This window comes from Anopheles coustani, chromosome 2, assembly GCF_943734705.1.
Source record: "Anopheles coustani chromosome 2, idAnoCousDA_361_x.2, whole genome shotgun sequence".
Classification (NCBI taxonomy): Eukaryota; Metazoa; Arthropoda; class Insecta; order Diptera; family Culicidae; genus Anopheles; species Anopheles coustani.
This window is the reverse complement of record NC_071289.1, coordinates 2,258,607-2,272,261: the sequence shown is the minus strand read 5'-3', so window position 1 is coordinate 2,272,261 and position 13,655 is coordinate 2,258,607. Positions and strand designations below refer to the sequence as shown.

Below are 13,655 nucleotides of genomic sequence, written 5' to 3'. Positions count from 1 at the left end.
TCCATGCTGAATCAGGATTACAAGAATTTGGCAACAACAATTCTTTAGAAGACCCATCTAGATCAGTGCGCAGTTGATCTTCGTTAGATTGAGACGGATCAGAACCAAGTGTTTATTACGATTGGCAAGTGATGGCCGACGAAAGTGTAGATTCAGTTACGCTCAATGTGAACGACTCCATATCGTGCTCGGGGTTGACACTGGCCTTCCGCAACGTGTGCTATAGGCAGAAAGCCTCAGATGGCGGTCGAGCCAAGGACATCATCAAGAGTGTATCGGGAAGGTTTCTACCGGGACGACTGGTGGCGATTCTCGGTCCTTCCGGTGCTGGCAAATCTTCGCTGTTGAGCATCCTTTCCGGATTGAAGTAAGTGGTGATATACGTGCAGCTCGTGAGATTATTGAATTTATGGATTTGCACTTCACCCTTCAGACAAACCGGTTACATCGGGACGATAGAAATCAATGGGACCATTCTGGACCGAAGCCGCTATCGGCAGCAGTGTGTCTATATTCAACAGGATTTTAGCCTGATCGAACACCTGACCGTGCTGGAAACGATGCAATACGCGGCCGAGCTGAAGATGCCCCGACAGTCCCGCTCGGAGATGGTACGCAAGAAGAAGGTGAACGACATCCTGCGCGTATTGGGCCTCATGACCAGCATCGGTACGCTGGTAAGCAAACTGTCCGGTGGCGAAAAGAAGCGCCTTTCGATTGGCATCGAAATGGTATGCAATCCTCCGATCATACTGCTCGACGAACCGACCAGCGGATTGGACAGTGTTGCAGCCATGGAGCTGATCAACTATGTGAAAACCGTGGCCAGTGAGGGACGTACCGTTGTCTGCGTGATTCATCAGCCATCGTCGAGTTTGTTCCAACTGTTCGATGACTTGTATCTCCTATCAGCCGGAAGGTGCATTTATCGTGGACCACTGGATTCCATGGTTGAATCTCTTGGGGAGATGGGATTCCAGTGCCCAAAGTATTACAACCGAGCTGATTTTGGTAGGAGCCGGACAAAATTATTCAGAAAGCATAGATTCTCATGATCCGTATAATTCCAGCTCTTGAAGTTGCTGCCAAACCTTCTAATGAGCTCGATAATCTTGTTCAGAAGTACAACAAACTCTCCGTCGATCGGAAACTGTCGCCCAAAACGAACGAAATGCTACCATTTGAGGAGGATGCTATCATTAACAGATCCAGAACAACAGTCGCACAATATCAAATTCCACAGTGGAAGCAATTTTATGTTCTTCTGCGACGATCGTTGCGTGTTACTTCGAGAGACTTTGTGAGTGTTTTGATACGAGATATTTGCATAATTGTTTTAGATGTTTAAAATGTCATCATCGTGTTCGGTTTTGGATTGCAGTTCTTTGCTCAGCTTCGGGTTATTACACATATCTTGGTGGGTTTCCTGCTTGGGGCCGTATTCTACAACTGCGGCCAAGATGGCGCCTATGTGATGGTCAACGGAGCCTGTCTATTCTTCTTCCAACTGTTTATCTTTTTCGGCAATTCCATGCCTTGCGTTATCACATGTAAGTATGCAAATTTGTGTTTCCTCCAAAAAGTGAGTATTAATAAGTAGGTCTTTCTTCGACAGTTCCCCTCGAGGCAAAAGTGTTTATTCGAGAACGTCTCAACAACTGGTATTCGCTCGAGGCGTACTATCTGTCCAAGATTGTGGCCGATCTTCCGCTACAACTTCTTTGCCCGTCGCTCTTTCTTGCCATCTCATACTACATGACCAATCAACCGTTCGAGTGGGAGCGCTTCGGAATGCTCTGGTTGATACTGCTCCTCCTGGGGATCTTTGCCCAAACCGTAGGTCTGCTTTCGGGTGCTGCGTTCAACATGCAGATGGCCACCTTCTTCGTGCCCAGCTTCAGCATTCCAGCGCTACTGTTTTGCGGCTTCTTCGTCAAATCGTACGAAATGCATCCGGTGCTGAGTTACTTAGCCAATTTGTCCTTCTTACGGTACAGTCTGCAGGGATCGCTGCAGGCGCTCTACGGCAACAACCGGACGACCTTTCCCTGCTCCGAGAGCTTCTGTTACTACAACAAGCCAGCCAAATTTCTCAAATTTATGGACACCCGCGAGGACGGGTACTGGGACAGCGTGTACGCGCTGGTCGGTTTCCTACTGCTATTTCAAATTATTCTGTACATTGTGCTGCGGCTTCGATTGAAAATATATCAGTGAAAGAGACCAACGGCTTGATGCGAAAAAGTTGCTCTTGTGTTTTAATGCAAAGTAATGAGAAACACGTTTGCAGCCTTCACCTCGTATGGCGCAGCCTATGAAAGAAGTATGTCTAAGCCATATCCATTAGACAAGGGAGAGGAAGGAGGTACGTATCGTCGCGCGGTGGTGGTATGTTTTAATTGAATTCCATAGAATTGCACACCGGCGCAAAAAACAACACACACAGTCCAAATCACATTCAAGTGCACACGCGAAGTTAATCGTCAGTTATATACACATCACTTAGTTAACGATCACTAGGACCGGCTTAGGGTGAAGCTGCTTGCTAAAGCCGCCGGCGTTAGTGTACATTCTCCTACGAAGCTGATGTAACGATACTGAGGGGAAGGTTGATGGTTCACTATAGAAGCCACCGATTTCTAAGCTCGGAATCGCGAAAAAAGCTTGCGAAGTGAGGTGGGTCGGGTCGGGTACAACACACGTGTGTTGTATGAGTAATTTCCCAGGTCGCTTGTCGTCGGGGAAGGGGTTTTCTATTGCCATTGGATAGTATGGGTGCCCACCGTAATGAGTGATACGATAGGTAGGATGCTGTTTACGGCTACTAGAATCACAGTGTTGTGCTTTGTTGAAGCAACCTCAGTGCTGAATCGTGCGTCATGCTGTGATGATGGCCGATCGTGAGGAAATTGAACTAACGCCGATCCCGGCAGCGATGCCACTGCTCAACTTTGTACCATCGACATTGCGCTTCCGGAACGTCTCATACAGAACCAATGGTAGGTAAGCCGTTTGAAGGTCGTCTCTTAGTAGATCCACCTCAGGTTGATTTCCATCCCCACAGATAAGGAAATATTAGCGAATATCTCAGGACGCTTCCAGCATGGTCGCTTGGTGGCTCTCATGGGTCCTTCTGGTGCGGGAAAATCGTCTCTCCTTAATGCTCTTTCCGGTGCGGAAATGTTCGGAATGATCGGTACGGTTACGATCAACGGTGAACCGGTGGAGGAGAACGATCCACGGAGTGTTTACGTTGAGCAGGAGTGCCCACTGCTGGCATTTCTCACCGTTCAGGAAACGATGGAGTTCGCGGTCAACATGAAGATGCCCCAAGGATCCCCACCGTCGCTCAAGGGTGCGAAAGTGAGCGAAATTCTCAACATGGTCGGTCTCGACGGGTCGCGACCTACGGTTGTGAGAAACCTGTCCGGAGGGGAACAGCGTAGGCTAGCGGTAGCCGTCGAGCTCATCACAAACCCACCGATCATGCTGCTGGACGAACCCACAAGTGGCCTGGACAGTGTGTCGTCGATGCAGGTGATATCGCACCTCAAATCGCTCGCCATGAGTGGAAGGACGATCATCTGTACGATCCACCAGCCCGCCTCGAGCCTTTTCCAGTTGTTCGACGACGTGTACCTCCTCCGGCAGGGCCGCTGTCTATATGCAGGCCCGGTCGAAAACCTGCTACCACAGTTCGCACGTGTCGGACTGCACTGTCCTGAGTACTACAACCCGGCCGATTTCGCTCTCGAAGCCATCACCAACGCGGAACACACTGACGCCCACGAGACGCTGGCTCGAATGGTGGATGATGAAATGCGCGAGATAAACGCCGCCGCACCCTCCAGTCCGACAACTCTTGCGGCTCAGCTTTGCACCGGGAAAAAGATCGCACGTTACCAGACGGCATGGTACTACCAGCTCTACACGCTGCTCAAGCGCTCGGTGATTGCGTCGGCTCGCGATGAGTTTTTCCTCAAAATGCGCATCGGAATGCATCTGGCGCTGGGGCTCGTGTTTGGTGTGGTGCATTACGACGTCGGATCGGACGCCGCGAAAGTGTTGACCAATGTCGGTTGCTTTTTCCAACTGTTTGCCTTCGTGTACTTCTCCAACGCGGTCTCGGTGGTGAACTGTGAGTTGTGCGGTGCCTAGGGGCTTTGTTTCTTGCAATTTCCCATGACGTCTACCGATTTCTTCCAGATGCGGACGAAGTTAACGTTGCCATCAAGGAGATCGCCAACAATTGGTACTCGCGCGAGGCGTACTTCTTCGCGAAGCTGTTCCACGATCTCCCGCTGCAACTCCTCTGTCCTTCGCTGATGCTCGCCATCGTGTACTATCTCACCGGGCAGCCGATGGAATGGAACCGCATTGGGATGATACTGGGCGTGTTTGCGGTCGGTGCCATAATCGGCCAGAGTCTCGGGCTAATCGGAGGCATCTGCTTCGACGTGGGGATGCAAAATTTCTTTGTCGCGAACGCGTGCATCGTGCCGCTACTGTTTTCCGGGTTTTTCGTCAATGCCAAGGATTTGGTCTCGATACTGAAACCGCTGAGTGTGGTGTCGTTCTTCCGGTATCAGTTTCACGGGGCCATGCAAGCGCTGTACGGCTACGATCGGGAGAATATTCCGTGCCGCCAGGTGTTCTGCTACTACAAAAAACCGATCACCATTCTCGAGCAGTTCGACATCGATGAGCACGGATATGGACGCAACATTTCCAACGCTCTTATCTTGATACTCATCATGCAGGTGATTATTTATGTTGGCTTCGTTGTGAGATTGAGGCGAATAAAGTGACATTTGTCCGTTTGATATACTACAAAACTAATGTTATGTTTTTTTTTTATATTCTTGATTGATGAGGAATCCCAACAGTCTCAGGTAGACGGTAAAAAAAACTCTAGAAAACATAAATTTGTTGCTATAGCTAACGATCGAAAATCCCATAAGATTCAGATAATTCACCATAATCATTTCAATTGCATACATTCCGGCGTTGAATATGTAACGCAGAGTTGCTGCTGTTACAAGACGTATCAGGTGTTGTAAATGCTTTTCTTAAAATAACCGCTGCTATGGTCCCTTCGTAAGATTTTAGCTATCAGTGTGCTGATAAGCTAAAAGGTCTGTTCAAAAGTGCATCTTTAAGATAGTTAACACTTGATAAAATGTTTATGATCCTCAAGATCCACATGTGTCCTCAAAAACGTTCCCCACATCTCTTGGCAATTTATTACGTTTTTTTTCTATGCCTCTCTCGGGGGCGCGTCGTTTTGCTCTCATTCCGCCTCATGGGGATACTTTCAGTTGAAGTTTCTCTTCTAGTTTATCTACCACGCAGTTGGAGTACGAAGTCTCCACGGTGATGGAGCTGGTTGTAAAACCAGCCTGATTTTTTTCAAATTTTAATGGGTCAACGAACCAGTGAAAGAGTGAAAGTACATTGGTTCACGATGTAGCGTAACGTAAGGGCAGTTACAGTTTTGTTTTCTCGTTCTCTTTGTTCCTCTGCTTGTGTTTGTTTCTTGAAACGGAATCATCAACAACGAAGCTTAATTGAACGGTGGTGCATCACACGGTGGCGCCCTTCTCCAACTCTCCTCGATAAACGGCTAGCTCGCCGATGGCCTGCTCTCGGAGATCCGCGAGCGCAAACCTTCAACGCGACGGACTGTGGCCATCGCGATCCAATCATACGGCGACATCGGAGTCCACCGGACGTATCCGGAAGAATAGCGTCGCATTCGCGCAAACATTCAAACGGCGCGTGAAGTGTTTGCCGGGAACACTCTTATCTATCGAAGCCCTGCTGATTGTACCAGTACGAAGTGTGTGTGCAAAACAGATGCCTACATAGAATCAGAGCGGGTGTGGTGTTAGAAGCGTCGATTATTGAAGCCGCGCGGTGACCGTTTGAACGCGCAAGAATATGAAACAGTTCTAGTGCAGCACAAGAGGAGGTAAGAAGCTAATGGTTTACGGCGACACACCATACTTTAACAAGGGAAATTATTCCGCCGAAGTATCGAACAGGTTATTAAAGACGGCGCAGCTTCGAAGATATCAGTGGCTACAGTCTCTCGAGTGATCGTTCATGGTATCCACAATGTATGCGAAGGTTAATCAATTTGTTTATGCTGGTGACGAGTATCGTGTGACCTGCTTCTGACCTGCAAATTGTTCCCTCAAGTTGCGTTGGGTCTTGCAGTGCGAAGTTTAACATGCTCTGTGTGGTGAAACCTTTATGATCGGAATACATCTAGAAATATGCTTGTTTTGTACAACATATGGTTCGTGAAATCGTCCCGTTAGGCTGACCTTGATAGCCACGGTGGTATAAGAGTCCAAACTTCACGGATCCGGGATGTGGGCATAACTTTCGGCAACTTGTTGTTATCACCACCGCTTGCCACTAGTGATTACAGTAACCTTTAGATTCTATTTTTGCTCAGCCTGTCAAGCATTCTGTTAACCTTATAGATTATGCATTAGCCTTCGATGGGTGGCGCAGAAAATCCATATGGTTCGAGCGTGATTCGATGGTGTTGGCCCTCTGATGGCCGATTTGATACATTCCGTGATAAGCGGCCTTTTCACAATGAACGTTATCTAAGACCAGATAAGATGAAGTAATGCACCCGGTCGAATGATTTTGGTAGTTATTGTTGATCAAGTGCGATAGATTGTTTATTCGCATTTTTGCTACAAAATATTCTGCTCCGTCGAAGAACAAACGTTCCTACGTTTCTACGTCCAGTGAATATTGCAGGGCAAAGTTATTAGCCATAACGTATTTGATCGTGTCTAGGTCAAAAGTGTCATTTGTCAAGATCTACAATTATCTAGTGAATAATTCCATCTTTGTCTCTTTCTTCCCCCTTGTTAACATCGACCTATTCTGATTAATTCCAGTCGGGCACTTGTATTATGAAAACGTGAACCATCGTTGATTGCGGCAACAAACAGTAGACTACAGGAAAATGGGCACAGATACAGCGATCGTGATTGGAGGAGATGGTCAAGATCCAGCCCGTTCGACAACACTTGCCTTCCAAGATATATCATATCGAGTGCGTCACAATGATGAACCTAACAAGCAGCTGCTCCACGGAGTCTCAGGAGTGTTTCGTTCCGGTCGTTTGGCAGGCATTCTTGGGCCTTCTGGGGCGGGTAAATCTACACTGCTCAATATTCTTAGTGGTTTCAAGTGAGGATCGTTTGCAGTTCAACTATTATGGATAAGAGATGTTATTTATTTTTAATTTCATTGTTCTGTTTTTAGGACTAACAATGTTACTGGTAACATTCTCGTGAACGGAACAGCGATTGATCGTCGAAAATATCGCCGAGAGGTTTCGTACACTCCACAAGAGGTGTGCCTGCTGGGGAACATAAGCGTCACGGAAAGTATGGAGTTTGCGGCGGATCTAAAGCTTGCTCCGGACATTTCGAAACCCCACAAGACGGCCGAGATCGAGAGCGTGCTGAAGCTGCTCGGCCTCTCCAAGTGTGCCCGCAATCAGGTGGCAAACCTTTCCGGGGGAGAAAAAAAGCGCCTTTCGATCGCGCTGGAGTTGATTTCCAATCCAAAGATCATGTTCTTCGACGAACCGACCAGCGGACTGGACATCATAGCGGCGATGCAGGTAGTCGCCCATCTGAAGGATCTGGCCGTGAGCGGACGGTGTGTAGTATGCGTCATACACCAGCCCAGCTCGAGTATTCTGCAAATGTTTGACGATCTGCTAGTGCTATCGGAGGGCCATTCCCTCTACCGAGGACCGCTGGATGAGCTGGTCAGCTCGTTCAAGGCGTGTGGGTTCGAATGCCCCAATTACTACAATCGGGCCGATTTCGCCCTGGAAATTGCGAGCCTCAAGCATGATGGAAACATCTTAAAGCTGAAGGAACAGGCGCAGATCCAGGAGAGGATGATTTCCAACGGCAAAGCGGCTCCAAACAGTGCTGACTATTGCGACGAAAAGGATGCAATGTTGACAACGGTTGCCGAACCAGGAGTAACCTGTCCGGCGGGCAAAGATCGGCAGTATCCGACCTCCGAGTGGGCACAGTTTGTAACCCTAACACGTCGCACGATGTTGTGCACATTTCGTGATCTGCAGCTTACGAAGATGCGCCTTTTGGCACATTTTTTCGTCGGTTTACTGATTGCGTTCGTGTTCTATGATGTTGGAAACGATGGAAACAAAGTTCTAAGCAACGCATCCTGTCTGTTTTTCCTGCTGATTTTCGTCTTTTTTGCCAACTCGATGCCACTAGTTATGACATGTGAGTGTGCTTTCTCGGAAAGGTGATGCAAACTTATATTTCTTGCAGGACGCTAACCATTCTGTATATTTTTAGTTCCACTCGAAGCTTCAGTGTTCGTGCGGGAAAGAATGAACAACTGGTATTCACTTAGAGCCTATTACTTCTCCAAACTTGTAGCAGATTTTCCATTCCTGGTAAGAGCCGGCTTCTTGTTCTGTTTTTACTGGATCATTTTTTCACCGTTTCCTGTCTCAAATTTTAGATACTTGGTCCGTCCGTGTTCTTGGCCACAGCATACTACTTAACCGCCCAACCGATCGAGGCCGATCGTATCGTGATGCTGTGGAGCATATGCATCTTTACCAGCTGGATCGCTCAAATGACGGGGCTGCTGGCGGGTAGCTGCCTTCCGCTGGAGCTGAGCGTCTTCTGCGTACCCTGCTCGCTCATTCCGATGCTCATTTTTTGCGGGTTTTTCGTTCGCTTCCGGGAAATGTTCGACTTTCTCATACCGTTCACGTACGTTGGCTACTTCCGATACAGTTTTGAGGGAGCAATGCAGGCAATCTACGGTTTCGATAGACCGAATTTGCCATGCTCAGGCGAGTTCTGCTACTTCAGCAAGGTGAGCAAGTTCATGGAGAGCTTCGACATGCTGGAAAACACATTCCTGATGGATGTCTGTGGGTTGGTTGTTTGGATTTTCCTGCTGCACGTCGCCCTGTACGCTAGCTTAGCTTGGAGGCTAAAGCGAACGAGATAGGCGGAGTAGCAATGTGCATGGTTCAGAAGCATTTTTAAGATTTAAGAAACGGTAACCCTCCATAGGTTCGAGATTTTACAATTTTATTACACATTTTTTGTTACATATGCTAAACGCATTTTTTACTAAGCTAAGTTTCCAATAAAGGGATCTTAATCTGATTTACTTTTGTCAGATCTACTGTATATTTTGTTTAAAATTATATTATTTAAGCACATGGTCCGGAAATTGTACTCACTTGATTCTATCTGGTTAAAAAATGTTCCCTCCACTGAACCGGGACGTTCATATCGAGTGTTTCGTGTCCAGCGTATTTGCATAACCATATCGTTTGCAACCAACCAGCATCGACATTTACATCACAATCCTCTACAACTTCCGCAAACACCAAGGATAAGCAAATCAAGGGGAATGGAAGCCGTTTATTGACAAGTGCACGAATACATGGACTGAGGACGGGACGAGTACCGTGCGTGACGAGTGACAATAATTACATCTTAACATTTTTCCGATGAGCCACACACTGTTTACCTCCCGTACACTGCAGCGGATCGCCATCTCCAAACAACGTTCATCCCGTGCCAACCTTAAATAAACAGTAATGGACATTCCACTCCACACGAACCAAGAGCTTTACATAACACACGCGATGTTGTATTGTGAGTCTCCAAAAAAAGATCACCAACATGCGTCCCCCCCCCCCGAAGAGAGCACGAAGTGATCATCACCGAAATGAGTCACTACTGTTGGACGGAATTTGAATGGAGGATGAGAACACATGCGTTTGCTTAAATCTCGTTGATGAATTCTTAAGTCATTTCTCCGGCGCACTCGAGGGACTTGCGCTGGGGTTGGGAGTAGTAAGGAACGAAGTATACAACCACATCCACACGTAGTGGGGAATGCAGTCCAGCGCGTGGTATTTATTTTCTTGTCTTATGGGGGCCCACTTTCTGTCGTGGGATGGCGCGCCATGTGGACTCCCGTTTAGAATATGCCGCGGTTTGATACAGCCGCTATATCTCGCGCCTCGAAAGGGGGTGCACCTTTTGTCTCCAGCCCTTGTGTGCATGTGTGTTGGTGGGTATATAATGAAACAGACAGATATATGTGCAAGATCGCCTTGGAGCGAAGAAAAGAGAAGCCACCGGGAACTGATGCATAGTGAGAAAGAGAGTCCGCGGATTCCACAAACATAGATCAATCCACCCGTGAGTTTGGGGCGCCCTCCCACCCCAGAGCACATACACCCAAAAGTGGCGCACGAGACTCCAAAGCATGATTATTATGCTCAGTCAGCCCAGTCGCTCCCAACGTAACGGATCTGGTCGGAGTGTTAGCGTTCGTTTCGATCTGCCGGTCGTTCGCCCGCGGATTGATTGAGTGAAGTTGAGGATTGAATTGTGGATCGAAAACACAATTAACCGTATCAGACTATCCATTCTATTGCTTTAACGACCGCTAGAAGAAGAGAGAAGGTAAGAAGCAACACAATTTACGGATCAATTTATGTTCTTCAGACTGCTGGTTTAAATATTCAAAACCGACAGAGTCGTGTTACCACTCCGGTTGCGTGTGCATGTGTGTAAGTGTGTGCGATCGTGCTCGCCTCGAAGACAGTTCCGCGCGGGTCGTCAATTGATCTTCGTTAACTAGAATTCCACACACGACAAATACTGTCGCCTCTACCGCGGTGACTGTTTGACATTTCGTGCGGCTTCACGGTCCGCTCGGGGGTTTTCGAGTTGAAAAGCACCGGCCGGAAACTGATGCTTCACCGCCAAATCGATCGCGATCGGCAACGATCTGCGGTGATAATTCGTTCTCCAAATTTGGGCGAAAGCAAACAAAACAAGGCGGTGGCTACGCGAGGTGCATAATCAATCAGCGCAGCAGGAAGACGGGCGAGGCATTTTTGTTTTTCCGGTTTTTTTCGGTGGCCATCCCGTGCAGCAGATGGTCCGAGCCTCTTCTCCGGAGTTTCAATGGAGCTCGGCGCAACGTGTGCCTACGGTGACGTCATACCGGTGAATTTAATGACTTTCAATATCTGGTTTGAAGGCAGAAGAAGAAGAGGAAGAACTAGGAGAAGAAGATGAAGACAACATGAAAGAGATAGATGGGGAGAAAAGAACTACAAACGCATGTTGCTAGTGAGTTTGGAGAGCGATCATGAGACGAAGATCAGGTGAATTCCGAGCATTACAATCCGCGGTCGTCGTGTCGGTGTGTTGGTTTCCTCGCTTCCTATGTTTACAAACATTAACCGGTCCATAAAAACGGCCCACCGTATGATGATGTTTATGCCTGAAGCAGCTGTCAGAAGTGTTGATCAACCCTTTTAAATACAAAGCACTTCAAATTGTACCATCTTGTGTTTGAAAAAACTAATTACGATTCTTATCCTGACATGATCTGGTATTTGGTATTATAGGTTGGCCGTCGGCATGAGTTCAGACGATACGGTCGAGGTGATCATACCGCTCGTCAAGACTATAACCAACCTGACCTTCCGCAATCTATGCTACAGCATAGCGGATCCGCACGGAGAGGGGGAGGAAAAGAAGCATCTCCTGCGGAATATCTCAGGGACACTAAAATCTGGCCGATTAACGGCAATTCTTGGACCATCCGGAGCGGGAAAATCAACCTTATTGAATATTCTCAGCGGTTTTAGGTAAGAAGACATCCTTTGGTTGATATCTGTCAAGGGTTTCAAAGGTAACTCTGTCATTCTTTTGCAGGACTCAGGGAGTACATGGGAAAATCCTCATCAACAACGAAGTGATCGACTGCCAAAAGTATCGCCAACTAGTCGCCTACACCGAGCAGGATGTGCCGTTGCTGCAGAATCTCACCGTGCGCGAAACGCTTCACTACGTGGCCGACCTTCGACTCTCGAAGAATGTCTCCTACATCCACAAGACAAAGATAGTGAACGACATAGTGGCGTTGTTGGGGCTGGAAAAGTGTTCCCACAGTCAAGCGCGGACACTTTCCGGAGGCGAAAGGAAGCGGCTCTCGATCGGGTTGGAACTGGTCTCCAACCCGAAGATCATGTTTTTCGACGAGCCAACTAGTGGGCTGGATAGTGTGGCCTCGTACCAGGTGATATCGTACATGCGAGACCTGGCCCGGCAGGGACGCTGTGTGGCCAGTGTGATCCATCAGCCCAGCTCGGAGCTTTTGGAGCTGTTCGACGATGTTTACGTGGTGGTCGATGGCCGCTGCATGTATCAAGGGTCGTTGGATGATCTGATACCGACACTGGAGGAGGTTGGATTCACCTGCCCACAGTACTACAACCGTGCTGATTTTGGTGAGTTAAGCCATGTCCAGTTAAGAGAATATGTCAAAACTAGGTTTCGTTGCAGTGCTAAAGATTGCATCTCGTCAGAATGAAGACACGGACAGTGTGGAAAAACTGATCGCCCGAGCTGATACTGCTATCAATGGATATTTGGAGCATGGTAAAACACTTGGTTCGACTTCCGTGGTCGCCTTATCTCAATAATATCGATCCCATTTCTGCAGATACGGCTAACGTCGATGATGGAAAGTGTGTACTGGCGGAAAGGCGGTCCGGATCCCAATATCCAATCGCCTGGTGGCGTCAGTTTGTGGTACTGGTGAGACGGACCACCCTTGGAACGGTGAGGAACATCACGTTGACGCGATTCCGCCTGCTAGGCCATCTACTGTTTGGACTCTTGCTCGGCAGCGTGTACTACAACGTGGGTGATGACGGTGCGAAGGTGATATCGAACGTGTCCTGCCTCATCGCATTTCTCATGTTTATCGTGTTCGCTAACGCCATGACAGTGGTTCTGACGTGTAAGTAGTAAGCCATACAAAATTAGCATGTACATAGCTTGTCATGGTAAATTATTATAATCAACGCGCGTGTGCACCGTAGTTCCCCTGGAAATGGCAGTGTTCGTGCGAGAGTACAAGAGCAACTACTATCCTGTTTCGGTGTACTACTTCTCCAAGCTCGTCGCCGATTTCCCGCTGATGATCAGCGGCGTAACCTGTTTCCAGCTCATCGTGTACTACCTCACGGGCCAACCGAACGAAACCAACCGGGTGCTGATGTTTTGGGGCATCACCGTCCTATTCGGGTGGCTGGCCCAGATGTATGGAATGGTCTTCGGAAGTCTGCTGCCCCTCGAGGTCAGTCCATTCGTGGTGCCAGCGTCGGTCATTCCAGCAGTTCTATTTTCCGGATTCTTCATCCGCTACAACGAGCTGCTACCTGTATTCAAACCCCTTACCTACATCAGCTACTTCCGGTACGGGTTTGAGGGATTGGCACAGACGACCTACGGTTTGAACCGGACGCAACTCGGCTGCAGCGAAATATTCTGTTACTACCGTAAGTCGAGCAAGGTGATGGAAATGCTGCAGATGGAACCCGATTGGTATTGGTATGATGTAGCAGGGCTGGGAGTGTGGATAGCGTCGCTACATGTTGTGTTGTACGTCATTCTAAGACTGAGACTCAAATGGAACCATTAGGTAGGACATAAACATCTTAACAGCAATAATTCCTAGCAAAAATAAGCAATAACTCCTGCAAAAACAGTCATGTCGTGTTTTATTTTGCGCCC

The 13,655-nt window shown here is 48.0% G+C and overlaps 4 protein-coding genes across 4 annotated transcripts; all 4 read left to right on the top strand.

Annotated features, from left to right (window-relative positions):
- Positions 1 to 131: 131 nt before the first annotated feature.
- Positions 132 to 2,217, top strand: LOC131267074 (ATP-binding cassette sub-family G member 4-like). The gene is made up of 5 exons (XM_058269831.1): positions 132 to 367; positions 434 to 1,011; positions 1,071 to 1,300; positions 1,382 to 1,550; positions 1,616 to 2,217. The coding sequence occupies exons 1-5, from the start codon at positions 132 to 134 to the stop codon at positions 2,215 to 2,217; spliced, it is 1,815 nt and encodes a 604-aa protein (XP_058125814.1).
- Positions 2,218 to 2,887: 670 nt separating this feature from the next.
- On the top strand, positions 2,888 to 4,808 carry LOC131267081 (ATP-binding cassette sub-family G member 4-like). The gene is made up of 3 exons (XM_058269840.1): positions 2,888 to 2,999; positions 3,065 to 4,138; positions 4,207 to 4,808. Exons 1-3 carry the CDS (start codon positions 2,888 to 2,890, stop codon positions 4,806 to 4,808), a joined length of 1,788 nt encoding a protein of 595 aa, XP_058125823.1.
- Positions 4,809 to 5,369: 561 nt separating this feature from the next.
- Positions 5,370 to 9,230, top strand: LOC131267072 (ATP-binding cassette sub-family G member 4-like). Its single transcript, XM_058269827.1, has 5 exons — positions 5,370 to 5,971; positions 6,924 to 7,218; positions 7,294 to 8,300; positions 8,376 to 8,476; positions 8,545 to 9,230. The coding sequence occupies exons 2-5, from the start codon at positions 6,992 to 6,994 to the stop codon at positions 9,043 to 9,045; spliced, it is 1,836 nt and encodes a 611-aa protein (XP_058125810.1). The 5' UTR covers positions 5,370 to 5,971; positions 6,924 to 6,991; the 3' UTR covers positions 9,046 to 9,230.
- Positions 9,231 to 11,492: 2,262 nt separating this feature from the next.
- LOC131267434 (ATP-binding cassette sub-family G member 1-like) lies at positions 11,493 to 13,563 on the top strand. Its single transcript, XM_058270314.1, has 5 exons — positions 11,493 to 11,722; positions 11,790 to 12,364; positions 12,420 to 12,515; positions 12,580 to 12,879; positions 12,962 to 13,563. Exons 1-5 carry the CDS (start codon positions 11,493 to 11,495, stop codon positions 13,561 to 13,563), a joined length of 1,803 nt encoding a protein of 600 aa, XP_058126297.1.
- Positions 13,564 to 13,655: the final 92 nt, after the last annotated feature.

What these genes read in the sequence shown, in the direction of transcription:
- LOC131267074 (XM_058269831.1), top strand. Translation starts at nt 132, where the DNA reads ATGGCCGACGAAAGTGTAGATTCAGTTACGCTCAATGTGAACGACTCC. An exon ending in GTGTTACTTCGAGAGACTTT is followed by an intron (nt 1,301 to 1,381) that starts GTGAGTGTTTTG and finishes TTTGGATTGCAG; the next exon opens with TTCTTTGCTCAGCTTCGGGT. An exon ending in CATGCCTTGCGTTATCACAT is followed by an intron (nt 1,551 to 1,615) that starts GTAAGTATGCAA and finishes TTTCTTCGACAG; the next exon opens with TTCCCCTCGAGGCAAAAGTG.
- LOC131267081 (XM_058269840.1), top strand. Translation starts at nt 2,888, where the DNA reads ATGATGGCCGATCGTGAGGAAATTGAACTAACGCCGATCCCGGCAGCG. An exon ending in CGTCTCATACAGAACCAATG is followed by an intron (nt 3,000 to 3,064) that starts GTAGGTAAGCCG and finishes CCATCCCCACAG; the next exon opens with ATAAGGAAATATTAGCGAAT. An exon ending in CGCGGTCTCGGTGGTGAACT is followed by an intron (nt 4,139 to 4,206) that starts GTGAGTTGTGCG and finishes GATTTCTTCCAG; the next exon opens with ATGCGGACGAAGTTAACGTT.
- LOC131267072 (XM_058269827.1), top strand. Translation starts at nt 6,992, where the DNA reads ATGGGCACAGATACAGCGATCGTGATTGGAGGAGATGGTCAAGATCCA. An exon ending in AATATTCTTAGTGGTTTCAA is followed by an intron (nt 7,219 to 7,293) that starts GTGAGGATCGTT and finishes TTCTGTTTTTAG; the next exon opens with GACTAACAATGTTACTGGTA. An exon ending in GATGCCACTAGTTATGACAT is followed by an intron (nt 8,301 to 8,375) that starts GTGAGTGTGCTT and finishes GTATATTTTTAG; the next exon opens with TTCCACTCGAAGCTTCAGTG.
- LOC131267434 (XM_058270314.1), top strand. Translation starts at nt 11,493, where the DNA reads ATGAGTTCAGACGATACGGTCGAGGTGATCATACCGCTCGTCAAGACT. An exon ending in AATATTCTCAGCGGTTTTAG is followed by an intron (nt 11,723 to 11,789) that starts GTAAGAAGACAT and finishes ATTCTTTTGCAG; the next exon opens with GACTCAGGGAGTACATGGGA. An exon ending in CTACAACCGTGCTGATTTTG is followed by an intron (nt 12,365 to 12,419) that starts GTGAGTTAAGCC and finishes GTTTCGTTGCAG; the next exon opens with TGCTAAAGATTGCATCTCGT.